The sequence below is a fragment of the Sphaerodactylus townsendi genome, linkage group LG01 (assembly GCF_021028975.2).
Source record: "Sphaerodactylus townsendi isolate TG3544 linkage group LG01, MPM_Stown_v2.3, whole genome shotgun sequence".
In the NCBI taxonomy this organism is placed as follows: domain Eukaryota; kingdom Metazoa; phylum Chordata; class Lepidosauria; order Squamata; family Sphaerodactylidae; genus Sphaerodactylus; species Sphaerodactylus townsendi.
The window spans coordinates 175,487,928-175,513,788 of record NC_059425.1 but is presented as its reverse complement, the minus strand read 5'-3'; the positions used below and the strand labels follow the sequence as shown (position 1 = coordinate 175,513,788).

The window sequence follows — 25,861 nt, the reverse complement described above, 5'->3', positions numbered from 1 at the left end:
TCCCCTTGGGCCCGCCCCGCCAGGCTGCTCCTCTGGTCGGTGAAGGCTCCACTGGCTGAATGAGCAGTCTGGCGGGGTGGGGTTGAGGGCCATGAGGTGGCAGTGGCCCAGCCAGGCTAAGTGGGACAGGGAGGGGCGCAAGGGCGGCCAAAGCAGGTGTTGCCCCAGGCACCATTCCTCCCCCCTCCTCCTACGCCTCTGCTGATGAGCCTCCTCCTTCCATGAGTTTTTAAAGATCAACATTCCAATTTTGCAAGCCTTTGCTCAGCTAGATTAGCTGATAGGGTAGGTATATATATCCCAAATGGATCTTCTTATGATGACCATCCTGGGGAATTCACTTATGCAGCTGGAACTAGGGCCAGCACTATAAACTACATGCCGGTATGCCTTTGCTATCCAAAGTGAAGGATTTTCAAATTTTACCATCTATAGGGGGATCATCTCCCTTACACCTCCGGATCACATGACTGCCAGAGCAGATCCATCTTTGGACTCATTATCCAATCGAGATAGAACCAACAGAACAAATAGGCTGTCAAATCAGATGGTCAGGATGGCTTGATTGCAAGCTGAAAGACGTGCAAAAGGCTGAAAATCTCTGTTCCTGTTGAACAGCATTTTTAATCCCAATTTTACATAGGATCTCTTAATTCTATATGACAGTTTTATACTTAAGGAAAGACCTGTACTTTTGGTGCGGCAAGCAAGAGGACTGATAAATCAAATATTTTTTCCAAATCGCGGTTTGATACATCCCCTGTGCCTAAATGGAATGCTGACGGAATTCTTCAGTTGGTTGGCATTACTTCCAAATGTCCCAGTTTAGCATCATGCTTGCTTCATTATTAAGCATCCAGATGGGAAAATGTTTTATCTAATTGCTCACCCCACTGCACCGATAGCTCTGACTACATAGAGTTCAATTCAATTCAATTCAATAAGCCTTTATTGGCATATACACGATAGTTCCAGTTAAAATATAGTTCCAGTTAAAAAGTGAATAGTAAAAAACTTCGCCTTTGTCATACATTCAGTTTACAAACTTCTGACAAAAACTTTGCCACTATAAGGCAACAATGAAAATCCTGACAATTTAAAAGCATAACTACTTTATCTGATTCAGTATAATCAATCATAGGGTCTATATAGCTTGGGATAGCAGGCTGGATCGGAGTTCTTGGTATAATACACAGTTCAGGAGAATGTGTGGGATGGAATCCAGCTGTCCTACAGGTACAGGTACAGAACCTCTTATCGCTTGGAAGACCGACTACATAGAGTTGTCCCCCAAACCAAGTGGCTATCTGGAATGTGTTTGGTGAACCCGGGACTATCCCTGTGGATTTGGAATTATTTGGCTAGTAACAAATGTTCATGAATTTTCCTTGCTGGGAGTCACATGGAATTATTTTCAGAGGTGATCTACATGGAGGCTGCTAAGACAAGGCAGGCAAAGCAATATCCATAAAGGCTTGAAAAATGTCCCAAGTCAAGGAGGAAAATCCCCAGTCCTTCAGCGAGAACAATGACTAGAAAAGGTTGCCATCCTTAAGTCAATGTTCCACAGGGTGGAGCTGTAAGACCTTAAGTAGAAACTCATGCTGCTAAACAGGGGCTCTCAGTAAGGCAGTGAGATTTGATGTCATCACACAGCTAGAATGTTCTTCCCACCAAGATTTATTTATTTTATTGTGATTGTTTTATAATGTCCTGTGCCAACCTAAGCCCTTTGGGGAAGGGGGGGTAAAAATCTAATAATAAATAAATAAATAAAATTTTTTTATACATATATAAACCTGGGACGGTTGTAATTATAGCCATAATGAAAAAATGTCATGGTCCCCTGTCTGAGTTCTAAATCACGAATTGAATCCCCATGCGCTAATGGTGGAAGATGAGTTTTAAAAGAAAAGTGTAAGTACCCGTGAGGGTAAAAATAAAAGAGAATGCAAGTTACTAAAGCAAAGATATCGGCTTTTGCCTACTTATGGCACCACAGCAATTGTGTGTTAGCAGTATTTATTTACATGGTAAACTTAATGGTAACAAATGCCTAAAAACACTTGAGTGAGCTGGTTCTGGTGGGTTTTCCGGGCTGTGTGGCTGTGGTCTGGTGGATCTTGTACCTAATGTTTCGCCTGCATCTGTGGCTGGCATCTTCAGAGGTGTATCACAGAGGGAAGTCTGTTACACACTGTGTCCAGAGAGAAGGGAATGTTTGGGATATTGTCCATGTCCCAGGATGGGTAACCAATCAGTAAGTGCTTGGGTGGAACTTGGGTGCACAGATGTGGTTGATAGTATTGTATTGCGGGTGGGGCTTATCAGTCCAGGCAGGGAGTGATTCACGTTAGGAACAAGATCCACCAGACCACGGCCACACAGCCTGGAAAACCCACCAGCACTAGTTGAATCTGTCCATGAAAGCTTTCGACAATACACTTGAGTGAGCAGTTAGTTGTAGTTCTGAAACGATCACATATTTCACGCAAGAGGAACTGTTGTGCCCAGTGGTAGTTTTGCCCAGTGTAGCTTCTGATCAGCCAGTGGAGATCTGATTGGCTGTGCAGAATTTAAAGCGTTGCTTGAGCAACAGTTGCCACCACCACAAAAGTATCATCAGTGCATTACTGTGCAGATCAAAAGGCCCCCATAAGGGAACTGGCCGTGGCCGCAGGAAAAGTGAGTCTGGACCTGACTCATTACTTTTAAACAATATGTTCCTTTTAAAACACACCCTTTCAAACAGAGCTTCGGTCTGTAATGTGGAGTTACAATTAGAGCTATGCATAATCTCACTCCCTGACATTTAGTGGTTGGTTTTGCCTCCTGCGGCAGCCATTTTTGGGTTGCACCCACCACCCTGTGTCAGAATTCCAAAGCTGCCTGTCAGCTCAAAAAGATTTGTGAGCCCAATTGATGGGTTCTTGGGAGCAATGAGTGAGCATTAACTTTCTCTCTTTCAGTGTGGTGTAGTGGTTAAGAGTGGTGGACTCTTAACCTGGAGAATTGGGTTTCATTCCCCATTCCTCCACAGGAGCAGCGAACTCTAATGTGGCGAACTGAGTTTGCTTCCTGGCTCCTACACATGAAGCCTGCTGGGGTGACCTTGGGCCAGTCACAGTTCTCTCTGAACTTTCTCAGCCCCACTTACCTTACAAGGTGTCTGCTGTAGGGGGAGGAAGGGAAGGAGTTTGTAAGTCTTGAGACTCCCTACAGTTGAGAAAAGCAGGATATTAAAAAACCAACTCTTCTTGTCTCTTCAGCTTGCAGATCAATGGGGACAGGGATGATGCTGAGCTCCTGGGCCACGTCTTCTATAGAAGAAGTTGCTCAGGCAGCTCCAGAAGCGATTTGCTGGATGCAGCTTTACATCTATAAAGACCGGGAAGTCACCAGATCCCTTGTGCAACGTGCAGAAAGAGCTGGGCACAAGGGCATTTTTGTGACTGTGGACACACCGTTCCTTGGCAAACGTCTAGATGATGTACGCAACAAGTTTCAGCTCCCTCCACATCTGAGGTATGTGTTGGTACTGGTCCCTCTACAATATCATTTTGTTGATACATGCTTAATTTTGGGGACTTTATACCCAAGCACCATATCCCTGTGGTCATAACTGGCTACTCAGTATGGCTTATATCAGTGGTGGCGAACCTATGGCACGTGTGCCAGAGGTGGCACTCAGAGCCCTCTGTGGGCACGCACGCACAGAGTTTGTCATATAGGGGGAGCGGAAAATCACACCCCCCCCACATACCCCTAGACTGGCCTTGCTTCTGAGTAAACCCTCCTAGGGTTGTGATTCACCCATTCGAAGCACAGTTGATTCACCGAGCTTACTCCTGAGTAATGCGCTCCTCGGAGCAAACCGTTTTTTCTAAACTGAAACCTCAGTATTCAGATTAAATTGCCCTGTTGGCACTTTGCAATAAATAAGTGGGTTTTGGGTTGCAATTTGGGCACTCGGTCTCGAAAAGGTTCGCCATCACTGGCTTATATTGATGGCTAGATATAAAGTTGCCTTTTCTTGTCAACAAGATAACAGCAGATATGAACCTGGCAAAACAGCAAAGTTCCCATAAATAGTTGCAGGGTCTTTGTATTTAATTGTCAAGAGGTAGCGCCTGGGCAGATCCAAAAGATCCGCATAATGGAATTCAACATGGTTGTGGGTGAATCCAGACCTGACTCAATTAAAAAAAATAGTGTGTAGTTTGGCTCAAAGCCAGTGATCATCAACACATCTTTTTGAAACAAATTGTATAAGTTATGTCCATGTGAAGAATTTTCTTCATCATGTAATGGGAATTCGACCCTTACAGAGTATTTGCTTCAGATCAAGTGAACAAATGTAGTATAAATAATCCGCCTCATACCTGATAGTAACCAATGTATGAAATACAAGCAACAACAACAACAACAACTTCTTCTCTTCTTCTTCTTTCTTTTTCTTCTTCTTCTTCTTCTTCTTCTACTACTACTACTACTACTACTACTACTACTACTACTACTACTACTACAAAAGTGGGTTTTTTTCTCTTGACTGTTATTGTTTGGGGCTGAAGTTTAGTGGGGAGTAAATATGACTTTTGTATTTTCTGAAATTGTTTTCTGAACTACAGAATGAAAAATTTTGAAACGAATGATCTGGCATTTTCATCTGAGAAAGGCTATGGAGAAAACAGTGGTCTTTCTGTTTATGTTGCGGAGGCAATCGATCCTACAATTACCTGGGAAGATTTGAAGTGGCTCAGAGGTCTGACTACCTTGCCAATTGTTGCTAAAGGCATCCTCAGAGGTTGGTTTAACTGAAGCATAAGCTTTGTGAGCTATTGGAAGAAATCTGTTGTGCAAGATTGCTTTAGTCGTATTTATTACAATACTGATAATGTGTTTTCAAACCACTTTCACAACTGTTTGCAAGTGGATTTTGCCATTCCGCACAGCTTCAAACAGCACTGAAAGCAGTTTGAAAGTGCACTATTCTGCATGTGCGGAATGAGCCCAAGATACCAGTTTCAATACACTGCAAACATTTAAATGGAGGAGCTGTTCATTAAAACTGATACAATTACAGTAGAATATTTTTGCTTTGGACATTTTTCTGGCATTTTCCTTGGAACCCGCAACGTTAATGAAAGCTAATAAGGAAAGTTGTGATTCAGTACATTTCAGCGGCTCTCAGAATACAAGAAGCTGCAGTTCATAAATACCTGAATTGGTCGATCCCTTGGTCTACCAAGTCAGTATTATCTACTCAGAAAGGGGGCAGTTCTCCTCTGTCTCAGGTTGAGGTCTTTCTCCTTACCTGATCCTGTTAACAGGTGGAGATCTTTGCATGCCAAGCAGATGCTTTACCAAAGAGTCACAGCTCCTTCCAAGATGTATGTTTTCCATGTATATGGTGGGAGAAGGATGCAGATCCTTCTGCAGGCATGTGACATGTTCACAAATAAGAGAAAAAATTAATGCCCTTTCATACAGTGACTGTACAAATAGATACACATGTTCTTGTGTGTTTCAACAGCACAGACTTCAGCAGATGAAACCTTCCATGGACCTAAAGAGAGATCTAATCATAAAGCATACTGACTTGGTTCCTATACCTTTTGAATGTTGGAGCTGTCCTTCTTTGCTGAGCACATTTCTCCAGTGCTACATGAACCCAGAGGTGGGATTCAGGGGGTTCCGAAGGTTCTGTAGAACCTGTTGTTAAAATTTAAAATATCACTTTTTAAAATACTTAAAATATTTTTAACAGTCATTATTTGAATCCCACCACCATCGGAACCTGTTGTTAAAATGTTTGAATCCCACCACTGGATGAACTCCACTGTTGCAACACCAGTTTCTTCTGGTGAGCAGAAAGAACCTACAGCCAGAGAAATGTACTCTGGAGTGGAGAATTGCCTATACTTTCTCTGCAAACAGAAGGCAATACACTACACTAAAATGACAGCTTCTAAAAAGTGCTCTCCTGGTTTCACTCATGTGTATATACTAACTAGCAGGGCACCCGTGCTTTGCTACGCATACTTCATCACAGGCTCTCTATAAATTTCGGGGTGACATTCAACATACTTTTTTGCAGCCTGTTTGTGAACTTTGGGGTGACATGCAGCATATTTCCTCACAGCCTGTCTGTGGACTGATGGGTTTGTTTTCGCATATTTTGCGGCAGCTTCCTGTAGTTGTCTTTTGATAATGCAATGTGTTATTGCTCTCTTTCACCTGGTGGGCTCCGAAAGACGCCATGTGGAAGCAGCCATTGTATTTTCGGGATGCAGAAAGGAAGTGTTCTGCAATTGGATGCTGATGAGTGAGAAGGCTATGAAGAGGTTCGGGGTAGGGTTGAAGGGCAGGGAGCTGGACTGTACCACCACTGCAGCACATTCCTGGGGACTCATCCTGCCACTTCAGAGCACGACACCAAGCACAGGGTGATCGGAGGCCGAGAGCAATAAACTTATCTCCACAGTAATAAATCTGATGTCCATATGTGAAACCCGACAAATGTTTAGTAGTCCAAGGTGATAGTGCGTTTTGTAATCTGTTTTGATAGTATTTGGCTGTAGCGGTGTTGTTAACGTGAGGGTGGGTAGAGGAGTACTTTTTCACAGCCTGTCTGTTAACTTCGGGGTGACATTCAGCATACTTTTTTGCAGCCTGTTTGTGAACTTTGGGGTGACATGCAGAATATTTCCTCACAGCCTGTCTGTGGACTGATGGGTTTGTTTTCAAATAGGTTCACATGCGTTGTGGAGGGCAGTGGTAGAGTGCAGTTAGTGAAGGACATGAAGCTGGTGGTGATGAACTCTCACCCTTAGAATGTTCATGCAGCTTGTCTGTGGACTGAGCGGTTGGTTTGCCCTTAGAATGTTCGCGCTGATGGCCAGAGATGAGCAGTTAAAACAGTAAATAGGTAATAAATCGAGTGAAAGTGAATTTTGGGAAATCCTTTCTTAGTGAGCACCTGGAGTACGTAAGGAACAGGTGTGCCAAATTTCACGTGTGTGGCTTCGGTGGTTTTTGAGTTCTGTGCATGAGTCAGTCAGTGAGTGGTATTTCACGTTTATATAGATATGAAATCCCATGTAAGGTTCAACAAAAGCTCAGAAATATGTTTTTGTTCACCACTATATATACAACATCATTCTTTTAAGAATCATTGTGTTTGAACCTGTTGGAAGATAATGGAGATTACGCACAGGCTCCAGTTCTCCTCTGGATAGCACACATATGGACTTAGGAAACTTCTTCCAATTGCTGTTATCAATCAAAAACCATTTGCAAATCAGCAAATAATTATATTAGTATGTGTCGATTACTGTAATCATATTAATTTGTCTACAAGAAGTGTATCTCAGCAGGAGGGCTAGTCTTGGTGGAATTGAACACCAGTCTGATTTACATTAACGGACTTTCAAATAAAAGTACCAGGAATAGAGAAAGAGCTGAGGAATGTTGTCTTTGGGTGTGGGATATGCTAGAACAGTGAAAAATTTGATTTAGTGTGTCATTATTTTGTAGCTGCTGAACAGAACTGCAAGATAAATGTTCTTCTGAAACATGGAAAGTTTGGCATTGTGTGTTAATTGAAGAGTTTTAATGGATTTTGTAGCAATTACATTGACAGCTGTCATAAGTTATAACTTATAAATAAATATTATTTCCTCTTTTTTTAACTTCCTAGCTGATGATGCTAAGAAAGCAGTGAAGCATGGTGTAAATGGGATTTTGGTGTCAAACCACGGTGCACGCCAGCTGGATGGAGTTCCAGCCACAGTGAGTATTGGAGGAAGCTTTCCTGGAGGTTGGCAAATTCTTGGTCGAACTCAAGCTACAGCAGAAGCGGCCTTCAGGGGTATTTGAGCGTTTAATATTTCAGGCATACGTGACTAGCCATTGGTTGGCTTAGTTTTTAGAAAGAAGCTCAAAGCAGAGGAACTTAAATGTTGTTGGCTTTTGCTGTTTGGGCAAACAGCTGTGGACTTTTTAGGATTGCTTTCCAGAGGAAAGCAAAAAGAACAGACGTTGTTCCTTAGGGATTTAGTGGTGCTATTTGGAATTAGTGTTACACCAAAAGGTAATAAGCTTTGCTAGTGTAATGACTGTGAGGAATTAAATAGGAAGGATTGAAGTCAGTCCACAGAGGCAGCTTTTGGTAGTCCTGGGTTCTGTCTGGCTGCTATATAAACGATGTTCCAATCAATGGTGGTTTAACAACGACAAAAACCAAGATGCCAATTTGGACATTCTGTTTGTACTGATTAATCATTTGGTCCCACGGTGGTCTCACTTGATCAGGTGATGGAGAAAATTCCTTCCTAGGAGAAAAACATCTCAAATGATTAAAACAGCATAAAGTGACCTGATCCAGATATCCCAGGCTAGCCTGATCTCATCAGATCTCAGAAGCTAAGGAGAGTTGCCCTGGTTATTTCTTGGTCACTACCACAGGGAATGGCAAACCACTTCTGAACATCTCTTTCTTGAAAATCCTGCAGGGTCACCAAAAGTCAACTGTGTGATTCAGTGGCATAGCGCCCATGGGGCGAGGGGAGGGTGCTCCAGGCTGAGCAGCAGTGGAGGCATGGCAAGGCTGTCGAGGGGGCGTGGCATGGGCATTCCGATGTGGGGGACACTGTGGCAGGGGCACAGGGCGCCTGCGCGCCCCGGGCGCAGTTTCCCCTCACTCTGCCTCTTGTGTGATTTGATGACAAAAAAGAAATGAATCAATGTTTTCCTCAGGTGATTAAGAACTGAATTAGGTGTTACAAGACACATGAGCTGGGTCGCTTGTGCCCAACCTGACTCACTGTCACACGTAATGACAGCACAATAGGGAAACTCAAAGCTTTCCTTTTCCCTCACAGCATTCTGGAGCTTAATGAATCATGTTTTGGTGAGGAAACCCACTTTATACAGGTCATTACATGTGGTAAGTCAGCTCGGGCACCTGTGTCCTGATTTGTGTCACTTGCAACATCTGCTTTGGCTTTTTCAGAAGATACAGTGAGGGAAGTAGCTGTGCTGGAGGTAGAATCCTGCTTTGAAAATGAGGGACTGCACAGTGATTCAGCCAACGCTGAAAAAATATACCCCTAAGAACAGAGTGGTTTAAACTAATCTATAATCTAGACCAGGGGTAGGGAACCTGCGGCTCTCCAGATGTTCAGGAACTACAATTCCCATCAGCCCCTACCAGCATGGCCAATTGGCCATGCTGACAGAGGCTGATGGGAATTGTAGTTCCTGAAAATCTGGAGAGCCGCAGGTTCCCTACCCCTGATCTAGACTCTGCCATTGAGACAGTTTAGGACATAGGTGTCAAACTCGCGGCCTCCAGGTGTTATGGACTACAGTTCCCATCATCCCCTGCCAGCATGATGCTGGCAGGGGATGATGGGAACTGTAGTCCATAACACCTGGAGGGCCGCGAGGTTGACACCTGTGGTTTAGGAAGAGGATCCCAATTGCCTTGTAGCAAGTGGACTTAAAAACCTTTTAAATAAAAGGATGGTATGGATTCAGATTGTAACACTACCTCAAATGACCCAGATGCTGACTTCTGATAGCTCCTCACTGGGAATCTTAGGAAAGTCAACCTTCTTAACAAAATAGAGTAAAATTTGGAGAAAGATGATTCTATACTTAGAGTGTACAAGGTTGTGCTAATATTGTAACATTCTACAAGGTGATTAATGCAGGTTCTTGGGCAACATTTTTAGTCCAGATCTTCAGTGACTTGGTACCTTGACTTGAGAAACCTGTTCACAGTATGTATACATTGTGTTGCATTCAAGTACCACGTGGAAGAGAAGTTAGGACTGCCTTCCTCCATGGCTTCATTTTGCAATCCTGGAATAGGGAAACCCTATTTCCTCAGGCATTGTGGCTAACTTTTATTAATGCTAAGTTCTGGCTGAGAACTACACTGCACTTGATTTATTGGAGAAGTGCAAGTGTTTAGTAGCAGAGAATATCCTTTCCATCTAAAAAAGTCCAAGTTAAGTCCCTGTTATCTAGATTTTTAAAAAGGATCTTGGTTAACAGGTCTGGGAAAGTTATATATCTGGCTGAGATCCTGGAGAGCCTCTGGTCAAATAGACATTATTGGTTTGACTATACATATATGGAAACATTGTATAAATTCTGTACATTAAAAAAACTCTGTTGACCTGACCTGACCTTAGTTTCTTTAAGACCTATATCTTTGTAACCTAGGGTATGAGCATTTTAGAGAGAAAATCCTTGTGTGTGTATTTCAGGTGAAATGGTTATGAGCTGAAGGCATATGAATTTTTCAAAATAATCAATAAATGAAGGGTGCAGTGTAGTGGTTAAATGCAGGTGGACTCTAATCTGGAGAAACAGGTTTGATTCCCCGCTTCTTCACATGGATGACAGACTCTTATATGGTGAACTGGATTTCTTCACATGGATGACAGATTCTTATATGGTGAACTGAGCCCTTCCGGTATACTAAATTTAATAAATAATAATAATAGGGCGGTATACTAAATTTAATAAATAATAATAATAATAATTTGTTTTCCCGGTCCTACACATGAAGCCTGCTGGGTGACCTTGGGCTAGTCACAGTTCTCTCAGAACTTTCTCAGCCCCATCTACCTCACAAGGTGTCTGTTGTGGGGACAGGAAAGGAATGGGGTTTGTAAGCCACCTTGAGTCTCCTTACAGGAGATAAAGGTGGGGTATAAATCCAAACTTTCCTCTTCTTCTGGACTATACATAAAGGGTTTCATTCAGGGAACAACAGAAACAAGTATCACAAACCTTTCCCTTGCTCGTTTCCTACCAGCAGTGCTTTCTGTCTGAGGGAAAGTTGATTTCTCAGATAATGGACTAATACTTGGGAGTGGATGAGGAGCTATGATACGAAGAGGAAAGTAAAACCTCATCTCCTGCCTCTACCATCAGCTCATCTCTGCTTACTAAAGAGGAAGAGGAGAAGAAAAGTTGGATTTATATCCCCCCTTTCTCTCCTGTAAGGAGACTCAAAGGGGCTTACAATCTCCTTTCCCTTCCCCCCTCACAACAAGCACACTGTGAGGTGGGTGGGGCTGAGAGAGCTCTGAAGGACTATGATAAGCCCAAGGTCACCCAGCTGGCATGTATTGGAATGCACAAGCTAACCTGGTTCCCCAGATAAGCCTCCACAGCTCAAGTGGCAGAGCGGGGAATCAAACCCAGTTCTCCAGATTAAAGTGCACCTGCTCTTAACCTCTATACCATGTTGGCTCCTAAAGAGGTAGGAGGGATGACTTCATTCCCTTTTGTCTCCTCAGCACAGTCTTCAGCCTTAGCCAACTCTTACCAGGAAATTTCTGGATAACTGGGGGCAGTCTCTGGGGAAAAGGTTTGGTGGGTGGTGTCTGGAGCCATTTTCTTCAGGGGATCTGATACATGTAGTCTGGAGATCAATTGTCATTCTAGGAGAATGCCAGGCCCTACTTGAAGGCTAGTTATCCCAGGCCAGTGTGGCTATCAGTCTCGATTGGTTCTTTAGTTGGGGAATCAATGTTCCCAGTTGGGAAAGGGCTGTGGTGTGGGGCAGGAGGTGGCTAGGGATGTCAGCTCTTGGTTGGGAAACATCTGGAGATTTCGGAGATGGAGCCTGGGGAAGAAAGGGTTTGGGAACAAGAGGGACCTCAGCAAGGTATAACCCCATATAGTCCATTTCCTAGAGCAGCCATATTCTCCACGGGAGCTAATCTCTATGATCTGGAGATCAATTGTAAAAGTGGGAGATCTCCAGGCTCCACCTGGAAGTTGGCAAGCCTAGGAACCAGTGAAAGATACTCACCCATCAGGGGTCTTTTCCCCACTTACCTGCTGCTGCACGCTACTCTCCCCAAGTAGTGCGGGGTCCCCTGGCACTCCCCACTTCAGGGGCGGCGACAACGCAGCTGCCCCGACTCTGCTGCGCCCCCTCAGCGCGCGTCATTCCTGGCGCTCCTCGAAACAGTGCCTTTTTTATGACCCCTGCGCCTTTTGATGACCCCACGTCATTTCTGGCGCGCGCTGGGAGTAGCGTGCAGCAACCTTTGGTCGAGGTAAGTGGGGAAACGACCAGGGTCCATCTGCTGATAGACAGCTGAATCTAACCTATAATTTTGAAAAGATTAATGAATGCAATGAACGACAACTCTCAATGCACCTAAAGGATGCTGTTTTACGCTGAATCAGAATAAACTCTGTTGAACATTAGTTCTTTAAAGCACTAGGTTGGTCTCAGCCTCACTCTCCATGATCTTTTTTACTTGGGAACCAAATCTGGGCCCCGGTACATGTTCTAATATAGAGCTATGGCCCTTTGCCAAGTTCCATAATAGAAAAGTAACTTTTTAGAGCCTGATTGGAGGGTTTTAAGTTCTTGAAACCTGACAGTACAGTTTAGCGTATCTGATTTTGAGAACAAGTTGAGTCCAAACTGGTGAACATTTCCTAGTGTCTGGTCACACATTGATGAAATGTGTGCTTTAATTATGGCTTGTGTCATACTCAAGTAACAGCGCTTGGCACCATCTGCCTGGATGTGAAAGTGAGCATACATTTGCGGAAGTGGAACCCAAGTATTTTGGCAACGAAACAAAACCTTAAAGAGGGAAAAACAAGCCCTTTCATTGTTTGCCAGCTGACTAGGGAAACCTCAATCGGAATATACAAGCAAATTGTAGCTGCGAGTTCCTATTGCCTCTGGCCACTGCTTTTCACCTTCAAAGAAATTGTTCCTGCCCTTGCTTGTCTCATAAGAGCATCATTTTTCAGGGGATGGCACATCAGTTTGTATTCACATGTATTCCCCTGGTTTCTCAGATATCAACGCTATGGAAGAATTGTGGTTAGTTGATTTAAGAGCTGGAGTTTACGTGACTTGGTTTTGTTCCTTCCCATCCTAAACCTGAGCCAACAGCTGAGTCACTTGGTATCTCATGTGTTGGTTTTCTCGACCTTCTGAAACAATTCAACCTGCCTTGCTTGCCAAGAGTTGATATTTTGTCCTGTTCAAGACTGTAGATCCAGAAATGTCTAGTATGAGCTTTTACAAAATGCAGAAATATTTTAATTTCAGAATTGGAGATTTCTCCCCAATGCGTTGTATGGCAGTCATGCAATACCATTTTTTCATGCATTGCATTTGCTGCAATACATAACATGCTGACTAGGCAAGAATATGGCCCTTCCACAGTACCACCTCTTATTTAGTCCTCTTCAGCATAACCTGAAAGGTGGTATTGGGGGAGGTTTCCTTATCTACTTTGCAGTCCACCTTTCTCACTGAGATTCAAGGTGGACTACAGAATTTAACAATGCAGTAGCAATGGCAAAAACATGCAATAAACATTGCAATAAAATCAGATTCCAAGGTTTATTTATTTATTTATATATCAAATTTATAAACCGCCCACCCCCGAAGGGCTCTGGGTGGTGTACACTGGGCCAAACATACAATGGCCAAAACAACATACACCAAAAAATCAGTTAAAACAAGTTAAAACAATATACAAAAATTCATAAAACTAGCAGCATCAATACAATACACATAACAGCAAGATTATAAAAGTGTGTGTGGCGCCCGATCCCAAGGCCGGGCGGGGGTAGCAGAGTCAGTCAGATATTATATTAGACGTGCTGATGGTAAGATGGCACGTAGCATGGGGGCATCCTGGAGGGAGGGTCCGCGGCTGGCCTCACCAAAAGCCCGGTGGAACAAAACCGTTTTACAGGCCCTGCGGAATTCTCCAAGGTCCCACAGGTCCTGCACGTCTGATGGAAGGGCGTTCCACCAGGCAGGGGCCAGGGCCGTGAAAGCCCTGGCCCGGGTAGAGGCCAGTCGCATAATGGAGGGGCCAGGGACCACCAGTAAATTGGCCTCTGCTGACCGCAGAGGCCTACTTGGGACATATGGGGTGAGACGGTCACGAAGGTATGAGGGTCCCAAGCCGCGAAGGGCCTTGAAGGTTAATACCAACACCTTGAAAGTGACCCAGAATTCTACTGGGAGCCAGTGCAGGCGGCGCAACACGGGGGTGATATGCTCACGAAAGGAACCACCCACCAAAAGCTGCACCACCGCATTTTGGAGGTGACCGTTGCATGGATCACAGTGGCTAGGTTGGTCTGGGAGAGATAGGGGGCCAGTCGCCGGGCCTGGAGAAGATGAAAAAAGGCAACCTGGGTAACATGGGCCACCTGGCTCTCCATAGAAAGAGAAGAGTCCAGGCGGACCCCCGGGCTGCAGGCCAGGGAGGTGGGGGTTAGAGACACCCCCTCCAATACCGGTGGCTGGAAACCCTCATGTCCCCCATCGCGGCCCAGCCAGAGGATCTCCGTCTTTGATGGATTTAGTTTCAGCCTGCTCTGTTTCAACCAACCAGCGACCGCCTCCAAACAATGCTGTATAGCTGCAGGGGCTGAAGCCGCCCCCCGCCCCCATCATCAGAATGAGCTGGGTGTCATTGGCATATTGATGGCAAACCAGCCCAAAGCTCCGCACCAACTGAGCAAGGTTAGAAAGGTTAGAAAGCAACACAATAGAAACAGTCTAAGATATGGCATAAGAAATGCAAAAACTGGATTATGGAAGTTAGAAAGTACAGTAAAATCCACACCTGGGTACTGTAAATGCTCATAAATGACAGCCCATCCAAATTTGAATCCCCAATGGGACAAGGATATTTCTGTTGGAGACTCGGCCACTGGGGCCAGGGAGGGGGCAATGAGATACTAAATATGGGCAAGATGGGTTATATAAGAACTGATGTAACTGCAATGGCTGTAGAAATCTATTAAAGGTACTGTTTTACAGATCCATTAAGCCAGGGGTGTCCAACTCTGGCGCTTCAGATGTTCATGGACTACAATTCCCATCAGCTCCTGCTGGCATGGCTGATGGGAATTGTAGTCCATGAACATCTGAAGTGCCAGAGTTGGACACCTTTGCATTAAACAGTACAGGAGTGAGGGGGAACCGGGGGAGGGGGGGGAGGAATTTCTATTGATGACTTTCAGAACTGTGTGCAACAAAACAGCTGTTTTGTCAGAGGCACATGAATTTTGTGTGTATGTCAAGTGCCATCAAGTTGCAGTTCAGTTATGGCAACCCTATCAAGTTTTAGAGGCAAGAGACTAACAAAAGAAGGCTATTACCTTCTTTTGCATAACCCCGGTATTCCTTGGAGGTCTCCCATTCAATTACTAACCGTGGCTGACTCTGCTTATCTTCCGAGATCAGATGAGATCCAAAACGCCCTTTGAGGTACTGTTGCATTTGGGAATTGATCCTGTTTTATGAACTCTTTCTTCTGCCGTCTCAGTTTCTGTTTTTGCAAAAGCATGATTTCAAAACACTTTACATTTCTGCTACTGTACATTCAAAAAGTAAGTGAATGTCCACTGGCTGGCTGTGGAAATTCTTAACGCATGGATAAGCGCTGACTGTGCAACACTTTTTTGGGGTAAAAGTTCATTCAACAGGCCCTATTCAGAGCTGTGCACATTTGCTAAGGGTTTTCTTTCCCTTTCCCACAGCACTTCTTTGGACCTTCTTAAAACTGTTCCTGCAGATTGGGAAACATCCAGAGCTGGGGCATGGGCAATCAGTAATGAGCGCCAGCAGGTCTAGTAGTTAAAAGCAGGTGGACTTTAATCTGGAGAACCAGGTTTGATTCCCCATTCCTCCACAGGATTCCCACTCCTCTTACCTGGTGAACTAAATTTGTTTTCCCACTCCTACATGTGAAGCCTGCTGGGTGACCTTGGACTAGTCACAGTTCTCTCAGAGCTCTCTCAGCCCCACCTACCTCACAAAGTGTCTGTTGTGAGGTGAGGCAGGGAAAAAAAGGTTATAACAAGAGAGAAAGGCAGGGGTTAAATCCAAACTCCTTTTCTTCTTCATCATCATTCCTGGTTGGAAGTGCTCGCTACACTGGCACATGAGACTCCCTGGTTGCTTTACATGCTGTACTTTCTTTCCAGTTAACATATGAACTTTCCTATGAAATACTCACATATAATGCTGTATTTATGAGATTGTGGAATGGTATGATTTAACCCAGTCTCATCAGATCTCAGAAGCTTAGCAAGGTATAAGTGACCACAATGGTACTTGGACGATGGACTCTGCAGAGGAAGGCAATGTCAAACCAACCCTGTTTCTCAGTTGCCTTGAAATCCCCTTGCTAGAGTCACCATAAGCCAGTTGCGACTTGATAACACATAAATAATTTGGTATGTATATGGTGGCCAACCTCGAGCCTATAGCCTATGCCTATGCCTATAAATCCAACCAACCAACCAGCCAGCCAGCCAGCCAGCCAATAAATAAATAAATAAATAGAGGGACCTTGGGGTTCTGTAGGGGTTACAACTGATCTCCAGGCTGTGGTGATTAGGTCCCCTGAAGAAACTGGCAATTTTGGAGGGTAGACTCAGTGGTATATTATAGATTCTATGTGAAATTCCTTTTCAAACTGTGCCCTCCACAGATACCACTTCCAAATCTCCAGGAATTTCCCAGGCTAAAGTTGGCAACCAAGTGTGCAAATAAAATCCACATGAATGTTTCTGCTTGCTTGCAGAAAGCAAACACTAACCCTGGGAGTAGTGAACCAGCCATTTTGGCAACATTTGTGTTCCTACTGTTGCCATACGTTTTCTTCTTGGAGATTGCAATGCTCATACAACACGTATGGTAGCTCTATACCTGACATTTTAAAGTGCTAACTTATTCCCATTTTATTACTTTTACCTGTTTTTTTTTCCAAATCTTTAAATATCAAATATGATACATTAAACAAATGCAGAACTTTTTATAAAAGATAGCTTTCTTCTCCAATTAACTGATACACACTGTCTACTATTTAGGCATGGTAGGATACCTATTGCTGTATTATTTTGCTTTTAACTTGCTAAACAGATTTATTTATATTGCAATTTTATAATAGATTGTATTTTTACATTGATGTGTAGGGGTATTTACTGTCATTTGCTCTGGCTATTTCTTTAAAAAAAAATCTGAAGTGATTTGAATCCCTTGAAGTCAACCATCGAGTTATGTGGACTATCTATGCCTATTAAAGGTTAATAAAGATAAAGATACTTTCTTTCAGATTGAGGTGCTGTCCGAAATAATAGAAGCTGTGGAAGGAAAGGTTGACGTGTTCCTAGATGGCGGCATCAGGAAAGGCTCAGATGTTCTCAAGGCCCTGGCCCTTGGAGCCAAAGCAGTGTTTGTTGGCAGGCCTGTGATCTGGGGTCTTGTCTACAAGGTAATATTAAAACAGAGATTGCATAGTTTCTTGGGAGCGGGATCTCGAAAGACAGATCTGAACACTTCTTCCTCAACCACATTGTAGGAATTTTCCACACAACCAAAACAAAGCTTTGTCAGGCTGGAAACAAAACGTTTCCTCTGAGGAGTTCCACAACATTTTTAGCCCAAAATATTTTATTTCCAGCCTCCTTGGTGCCATTTTCTAAGTTCACTTCGTCAACTCACCTATTTATTTTTGTCACTTCTTTTGATCAATTTTGGGTGGGAGAATCTTCAAAGCTACAAGTGTACTGTCTATGAAGAATGAGTCTCTGAGGTATAGGAGCATTGCATCCACAGAGAATCCAACACACCCACTCACCCACCCCTTGGACCATTTGCACACTCTCAGTCTAACCTAACTCAAAAGGTTGTTGTGAGGATAAAGCAGAGGAGAAGAGACTGCTGTAATGTGATTTGAGTCCCCTACTAGTTGTCAAGTCCTTCTTGGAAGATTCTCAAAGGTCCCTGCCATGGTGAGGGTCTGTTCTGTGAACTGGGGGAAATTGAAACCTCAGAACATGTTTTAGTCCCTTTTCACCACAAGCCTTGTTGAAAGTTTATCTGTCCTATATTTAATAGGTTTCCTGACCAATCTGATGTGGCATTGTGTGGCACTGGCCAACATATTGTTAATAGATGAAAACCCACATATCTCTTTACTGGCCCCTTCCGCACATGCAGAATAATGCACTTTCAATCCACTTTCACAATTGTTTGAAAGTGGATTTTGCTATTCCGCACAGTAAAATCCACCTTCAAAGTGCATTGAAAGTGGATTGAAAGTGCATTATTCTGCATGTGTGGAAGGGGCCACTGACAGCCAAATTTTGAACAGTAGCATTTAAAATACCAAACGTTGGTAGATTGAATGTGAAATATTTTAGATTGGAAAAGGTTTTACCTACAAATTGTTAACTGTTAGTTCATACTCATTAGGCATTATGCAATATTTTAAACTTATGTATATTATGTATATGATCACTGTGTTATCATGGGCACTCTCTGCAACCACATTAATAAAGTGATTGATAGGGGTTTTTTTTTACCCTGTTGGGGGAAAAGACAGGGTATAAATGAATTAAACAAATACCCAAGTGTGGTTGTTTGGTTGTTGACCATTTAGATGATAAGCTGAAATGAGAGTCTCCTTTCAGTGCAAACTTTAGCCTTTACCAAGTAAAGCCCCTCCCCCATTCGCATTTCAGCTACCAGGTAACCCCAGAGAAAAACTCACCACTTTGATGTGTCACTGCTGCGGGGATAGGGCAGGACATAAATTCAATAAAATAAATAAATAAATGAAGGGGTATGCAGTGCAATCCCTCCTCCCTTTGTGTGCACTGTGCATTATTGGCACAAAAAAACCCTTATTCTTCCACTGTCATACTGTAAAAGCTTCTCCACACCCCCAGATCTTAATTTGGCTGTTGCAAATGGAATCCTATCTGGGTAGATTGTTAATTGAGGACTAGGTAGATTTCCCTGGAGAAAATGGCTGCTTTGGAGGGTGGATTCTATGGCATTATACCCCACTGAGATCCCTCCCCTCCCCAAACCTGCCCCTCTACAGGGTCTTTCCCCCCCCCCCCAAAAATAAAATAAATCTCCAGGGATTCCCAAACAGAGCAGAAAGCCTTAGAAGGAGTAGCCTATATTTGTAGTCTGGCTGCTGGATCCAAAGAAACATACACTTTCCAAGGTATGCATGAAACATCCAGCCATAGAACAAATCTTTATGTTTAATATGCTGGATGAGAATGACCAGCTACTGTTGAACAAGCAACAGTGGATCCAGTGGTGTGGATTTAACCTTCCTCTAAGGTGTCTTCTTCCACTGTAAGGGCTTCTTCCTCCAGCGGAAGAGCCACTGAAACTGGAAGAAGTTTCCTGAGGCTGAAAGAAGGCACCAAACTTTGCTCAGTGGAATGGTTAGGATAGAGGTAAGTGGCGTAGTGGCTAAGAGCAGTGGCTAAGAGCAGGTGCACTCTGATCTGGAGGAACCGGGTTTGATTCCCAGCTCTGCAACTTGAGTTGTGGAGGCTTATCTGGGGAATTCAGATTAGCCTGTGCACTCCCATACACGCCAGCTGGGTGACCTTGGGCTAGTCACAGCTTTTTGGAGCTCTCTCAGCCCCATCCACTTCACAGGGTGTTTGTTGTGAGGGGGAAGGGCAAGGAGATTGTAAGCCCCTTTGAGTCTCCTACAGGAGAGAAAGGAGGGATATCAATCCAAACTCTTCTTCTTTTAAGTTCCACTCTTATAGCTCACTGAGAATTCCTGTTTCATTCCTCCAAAGTAGCCTCCAAATACATGAACATCCCACTATGTATTTTTCTTACATGCTTAGTTTCCCCAGTGAAGCTCAGTGATTGTCCTCCATCAGTTATTAGCCAAACTCTCCTCCACCAAAGCTGAATTTGTTTTAGGCTCTGGTTTCAGTTACGGTACAGCATAGACATTCTTCTATGGCACAAGTTTTTTTCTGGGTTGGGAAAAAACCCCCAAATTTTTTGTTAGGGCTTGGTTTGCCTTCTAGACATAGGGATAACACTCGCACTCAGATTTTCCATTCTTGCCCACCTATTACATTGAAGCCAAACAAAAATAAACTCTAGTGTGGGTGTAGTCCTTTGGTTTCTAGTGCCTTTCTTATAACATTCCTAGGCCTTGGGATGGTGCTAGTCTCCTTTCCCTTTCCCTGCCAAGCCTGGCTGCAGCACACTTTCAGTGATGAAGGGGGGTTCTGGTCTGTTGGGGGTCCTACTGCTATGGGGGAAAAGGAGCAGTGGGGGGCAGCATTGAGCAGTACAAGAATGGGGGTATGGACATAGTTCCCTACTATTCCCATACTGATTGCTGCTGCTGTGGCAAGGTTGCATTTGGAAGCCCCCCGTCTGAAACCTGCAAAGTGGGGTAGCAGCCTCCCTGTAGGACTGAGATGTGCAGGTTTTTGGCCCCCGCTCAGCCAAGAAACTCCCTGGGTGACCTTAGACCCAACCACTGATTGTCAACTTAATCCCAGGATAGTTGTGAAGATAAAATGAAAGAGTTTAGAGCTTCTTTCACTACTGCTGGAGATGAAAATATGGTAGATCATAATTGTGTAGTTCTGGGCACCACAATTCAAGGAGGATGTTGACAAGCTTGAATGGGTCCAGAGGAGGTCAACCAAAATGGTAAAAGGTCTGGAATCCGTGCCCTACGAGGAGAGACTTAGGGAGCTGGGGATGTTTAGTTTGGTGACGAGAAGGCTAAGGGGTGACATAATATCTGAAGGTTCCCGAGAGTAGGTTACTAATTATTTGTGTGTGCCGAGAGGGGGTTACTAATTGATTTTGCCACATGATTTTTGCCTTAGTGGCCCCTCCTCTCAGCAGTAGCACGCAGAACTTGAAGCAGTCTAGCAGGAGGTGCACCGGTGTGCGTGGCAGCCTGCGCCTGTGTGCATTCGTTTCCCACCCAAGGACCAACACAGCGGCTGTGTCCTTGCCACAGCCCCGCCCAGGAATGTCCCACCCCCGGAATGCCCCTGTCGTGCCCCGCCCAGCCCCATTGGCGCTACGCCACAGTTTGAATCCCACTACCATGGGAACCTGTTACTAAAAGTTTTGGATCCCACCACTGGATGCCATGTTGCTGAGGGAGCAAGCTTGTTTTCTGCTGCTCTAGAGACTAGGAGGAATGTGTTCAAGGTGAAGGAAAAGAAATTCCCCCGAAACATCAGGAAACACTTCCTGACAGTAAGAGCTGTTCCACATTGGAATGCACTACCCCGGAGTGTGGTGGAGTCTCCTTCTTTGGAGGTTTTTAAAGAGAGACTGGATGGCCATTTGTAAGGAGTGTTTTGATTATGTGTTCCTGCATTGCAGGGGGTTGAAGTTGATGGCCCTTGGGGTCTCTTCCAATTCTATGATTCTATAATAATCTATACATATCAAAGTATCTCAGTGGAGTTGGAGGTACCGCACTTATGTTAAGCAATGCCAGTGGCCATTGTACCGCAGTATTTTAAAAGTGTGTATCCTGACATGTTATCTAGTCAAGGTTATTGAAAGCCACAGCGAACCCCTGCTGGAAATCCCCTGCATATCCCTTGATTAGAGCAAGCATGTGGGTAATATTCTATCCCTTCCTGCCACCAGGGCCGGAGCAAGGGGAAACAGCACCCTGCACCCCCGCCCACCCCAGAATGCCCCTGCCCCGTCACACCCGCCTGCCCCCTTGGCGCTACACCACTGCCTGCCACACAGTACCTTGCCAGCTGCCTGGATGATTTGAACCCTCAGAGTTTTGTACACAGAGCCATTTCCTTTCTTGCCAATCCCGCATCAGTTACTCTCTTGGATGGGTATACTGAGCTGAAAACAGAACTGGCAGATAGGGCCTGATTGTCCATTCAAAACCTTAGACAGTTGGGGGAGGGGGAGAAATCCATTCTCTCCTATTAATACTTATCAGGAAAATGGATGCCTCACTATAACCTTAAGGTGATTTATTATGCAGTATGTCTAACTTAATCAGGGTGAAGAAGGCGTGAAGGAAGTCCTCCAGATACTGAAAGAAGAGTTCCAGTTAGCAATGGCACTTTCTGGTAAGATACACAATATGAACGAATTGTGACATCTCCTTTTGTGTGTTATATCAGGATATATGTTAGAGTAAGATCCACAACATGAAATTAAGAACCTTGCACATCTGCATGTTGGTTGTATAATAGGGTTTCCAGTTCTGGGTTGAGTAATACCTGGAGATTTTGGAGGTGGAGTCTGAGGACAGCAAGGGTTGGGGAGGGGCAAGGACTTCAATGGTGTATAATGCCATTAAGTCCACCTTCCAAAGTGGCCATTTTCTCCAGATGGATCAATCTCTGTCACCTGGAGAGCAGTGGCAATTTCGGGTGATCTCCAGCCACCACCTGGAAATTGGCCACCCCTTCTGCGTTTGGGACCCAAGGCCAATTACAACTATTATTTTAAACAATTCAGTCGATCAGTATATGTAGTATGAAAACATCCATTTAAGAGCTAGCGTGGTGTAGTGGTTAAGAGCAGGTGCACTCTAATCTGGGGAGCCGGGTTTGATTCCCCGCTCTGCCACTTGAGCTGTGGAGGCTTATCTGGTGAACTAGATTAGCTTGTGCACTCCAACACAGCTGGGTGACCTTGGGCGAATCACAGTTCTTCGGAGCTTTCTCAGCCCCACCCACCTCACAGGGTGTTTGTTGTGAGAGGGAAAGGAAAAGGAGATTGTAAGCCTCTTTTGAGTCTCCTTACAGGAGAGAAAGGGAGGATATAAATTAAAACTACTCCTCCTCTTCTTCTGCAAAAACACAATGTAGGAAAAACTTTATCCCTAATAAGGTACCACCTGAGCTTAAGCATTATGCCTCAGGTTGGCTCCTTTTACAAGAATGCCCTCTTGAACAATACAGGAGAGTTGTCATCTTTGATTTAGGGTAGCCAATCTCCAGGTGGTAGCTGGAGATCCCTTGGAATTAAAACTGATCTCCAGATGACAGAGGTAAATTGACTAGGAGATAATGGCTGCTGTGGAAGAAGAACTATGTGGCATAATCTCTTACTGAAGTCCCTCCCCTTCCCAAACCCTGCCCTCCTCTGGAGCTGGCAACTCTATTTGGACATGACTTTATGATGTTAAGACAGTTTTTCAAAGAGGTCAAAAGTAATATCACAGTTCTGTAAACATGATGACAGGAGCAAAGTAAAAACAATACTTGTAATAGGAAAACTGATGTTTGATACAGTTTGTGTGATTGCTTGTATCCTCTTTTGTATTTCCTAGTGTCTAGTTAAATAAGAGTCTCAGATGTAGACGAATAGACAAGACCTTCATAGTTCTGTTAACAGATAAAAGCAATTAAGTACTCATTTGGGAGGCCCCATGATTAGTGGGCTTACATTCTTAACCTTCCTGTTTCCAGGTTGTCGAAGTGTGGAAGAAATAGATGGAACACTGGTTCGGAGAGTTCAACAGGCTACCTCCAAACTCTAGCTGGGTTTTCTGCCTCTTGGGAAGATGTCCAGCTGATTGCAAATGGTTCATCCTACTTTATGAAGAAATGGGAAGCGCAAAGTAAAATTTGAAACTGTCAGCTGCTGAAATCCAGATTCTTTGGAGATATATTATGGGGTCTTTTTAAATTGTTATGCTAAGGGGAATTTCTGTTTCCAACATTCATTCTTTTAATATGACCATTGATTCCTCTAATTCTTTTTTAAAAGAGGGATTTCTCTTTGAAGATAAATCAATGCACCCCTTTTTAAACTTCAGGCCTTGTCTGATTTTTCATATCACAGAGTGGTGCACAATTAATAGTATTAATAGTTTGGGAAGACATTGCCTGCCTCTGAGCATCTCCAAAGTGAAATTCTGCCGAATCTCCCTTCCTTTTCCTCCTCTTTTTAGATTTCTCTGTGATAAAAATAAAGTTTGTAATCATTTCCAAACTCTGAATTCCTAAAAGGAGGAAAAGAAACAAATGTTCAGATTTCAGGGCTAAAATGGGTATGGAGAAATGAAGGATTTCTCTTCACAATCCTGTTTTTAAAGCCACATGTTGGGAGCTCAGGAAAAGAGTTCTTTAACAGATGTGAGTTATTTTTTTTGTCAGTGGTCAAGCATTCAAATAAAATGTCAGTAATTTTGAAAAATTATTGCTGAAATGAATATCTACATTACTTATTTTGAACTGTGAACAAAACATCAATGGAGTCTTATGGGGTGCTTGACTTGAAAGAATATGGTTCATTTTGATTTTCAAATATATTTGTGGAAATTGAAACACCAGGTAAAATAAGTGCACTATCAAGTGATTTCATAGGCTCATTCCGCACATGCAGAATAATGCACTTTCAAACTGCTTTCAGTGCTCTTTGAAGCTGTGCGGAATAGCAAAATCCACTTGCAAACAGTTGTGAAAGTGGTTTGAAAATGCATTATTTTGCGTGTGCGGAAGGGGCCATAGATTTTTTCAGGGTCATCTGAATTTCCATTTTGCTATAAATCGATTGCCTGAGACTTGTACTTTAAATTCCAGTCACAAATACTTCTGGGGCAGAGCAACAACATCTTAGACTTGAGTCCATTACCCTGTAGCTGTTCACTTTGGAGTGGGGTTTCCCTGTGGCTTTCTGTTTATGTAGAACACCCTGCTGCTAATTGTTCAGAGCAGAACTGAGTCGATCTGCCATTCTGGCCTTCCAGAACTGCCTTGCTTTTTTCCAAGAAAACTCCCTTTTTGGGCACCTTTTTTGCAACGGAACAATCCACTTGTTGCTTCCTTGATTCTGCCATCTTCTCTTTCTTTTATTTTTGTATTTTGTCCAGAGTTACTTTATTTATTTATTAATTTTACATACCACCCTCCCCCTGAGGGCTCAGGGCAGTTCACAACAAGGTTAAAACATACATTAAAACATAATTGAAATATCAGTTACCTAAAAACAGAACCCATTTAAAAATGTGGCTGGCGTCTGGCTACCCTCCCCTCGTGCCCATGGGAGGCCAGATGACTTGGTAGATATATTTTTAACCAGGCTGGCCAAATGCCTGGCGGAACAGGTCCGTCTTGCAGGCCCTGCAGAAACTCTGTAAGTCCTGCAGGGCCCTGATCTCCCTAGGGAGCCCGTTCCACCAGTGTTTGAAAGATCCATTGTTGAATCGATAGAAAGCTGGCTTCCTCCCAGCACTGCAGTCACCTGTCCCCTCTTTACACAAATGACACCCCCCCTTGAGAAAAATCCCTTTGCTCCCTCTGGAACTCAGGCAGGCAGAGTGAGAAAATCCAAAAGAGTATAATGCAGCATGATCTCCTCTGCTTTCTCTTCAAAGCCGGGGAGAAATTCAAGCTTTGCCAATTCTTCAGAACTGCAGGGCTTCTGGGATCTGCAGTGACATGATTGCTGGAGTGGGGAAAACCTGGCTATAACTGGAAATGTGTCTTGAAGGAAATGTATGCTCACAGTGGGGCAGACCACCCTTGCATAATGGGCCTTGCAGTATGCCTGATAAAAATATAGCAGGCAAAATAATATGTCCTTTTTACAGTTTTTCTCTCCTAAGCCCTCTCACCTGCCCTTCCCCTTTCTACCATAATTGGCTTGGAACTTCTGGAACTTTTCCACAGACAGAAGCATTTCTACAGTACTTTAAAGCTGTTTACAGCCATGCTGTTCCAAAATCCAAAAACGAACCACAATCCATATAATTAGGACCAACCAAACTGTGTCAAAACAACGCATAAGCTTTCATCACAACTTGTTAACAGGATGGATGTTACAAAAAAAGAAGTAATGGAGAGGGGGACAATGTTTCAGGCCATGATTTTAAGAACATAAGAGCCCTGCTAGATACGATCAACAGTCACACAGCTACTAAACAGTTACTCTGGAGGGCCATCAAACAAGGCACAAACATTAAGGCCTCTTGTTGTCTCTTAGTATCCCATATCCTAGTACTGGGTTTCAGATATTTGCTGCCTCTGGATGTAG

At 43.8% G+C, this 25,861-nt stretch overlaps 1 protein-coding gene across 1 annotated transcript in view; it reads left to right on the top strand.

Annotated features, from left to right (window-relative positions):
• Positions 1-24,025, top strand: part of HAO1 (hydroxyacid oxidase 1) — a 29,361-nt gene extending 5,336 nt beyond the window's left edge. The window contains exons 2-7 of the mRNA XM_048506161.1: positions 3,270-3,525; positions 4,629-4,804; positions 7,700-7,791; positions 17,145-17,303; positions 21,873-21,942; positions 23,293-24,025. Of these exons, the coding sequence (XP_048362118.1) occupies positions 3,270-3,525; positions 4,629-4,804; positions 7,700-7,791; positions 17,145-17,303; positions 21,873-21,942; positions 23,293-23,363 (824 nt within the window). The 3' untranslated portion in view covers positions 23,364-24,025. The remainder of the gene's footprint in view (positions 1-3,269; positions 3,526-4,628; positions 4,805-7,699; positions 7,792-17,144; positions 17,304-21,872; positions 21,943-23,292) is intronic.
• The last annotated feature ends 1,836 nt before the right edge of the window (positions 24,026-25,861 follow it).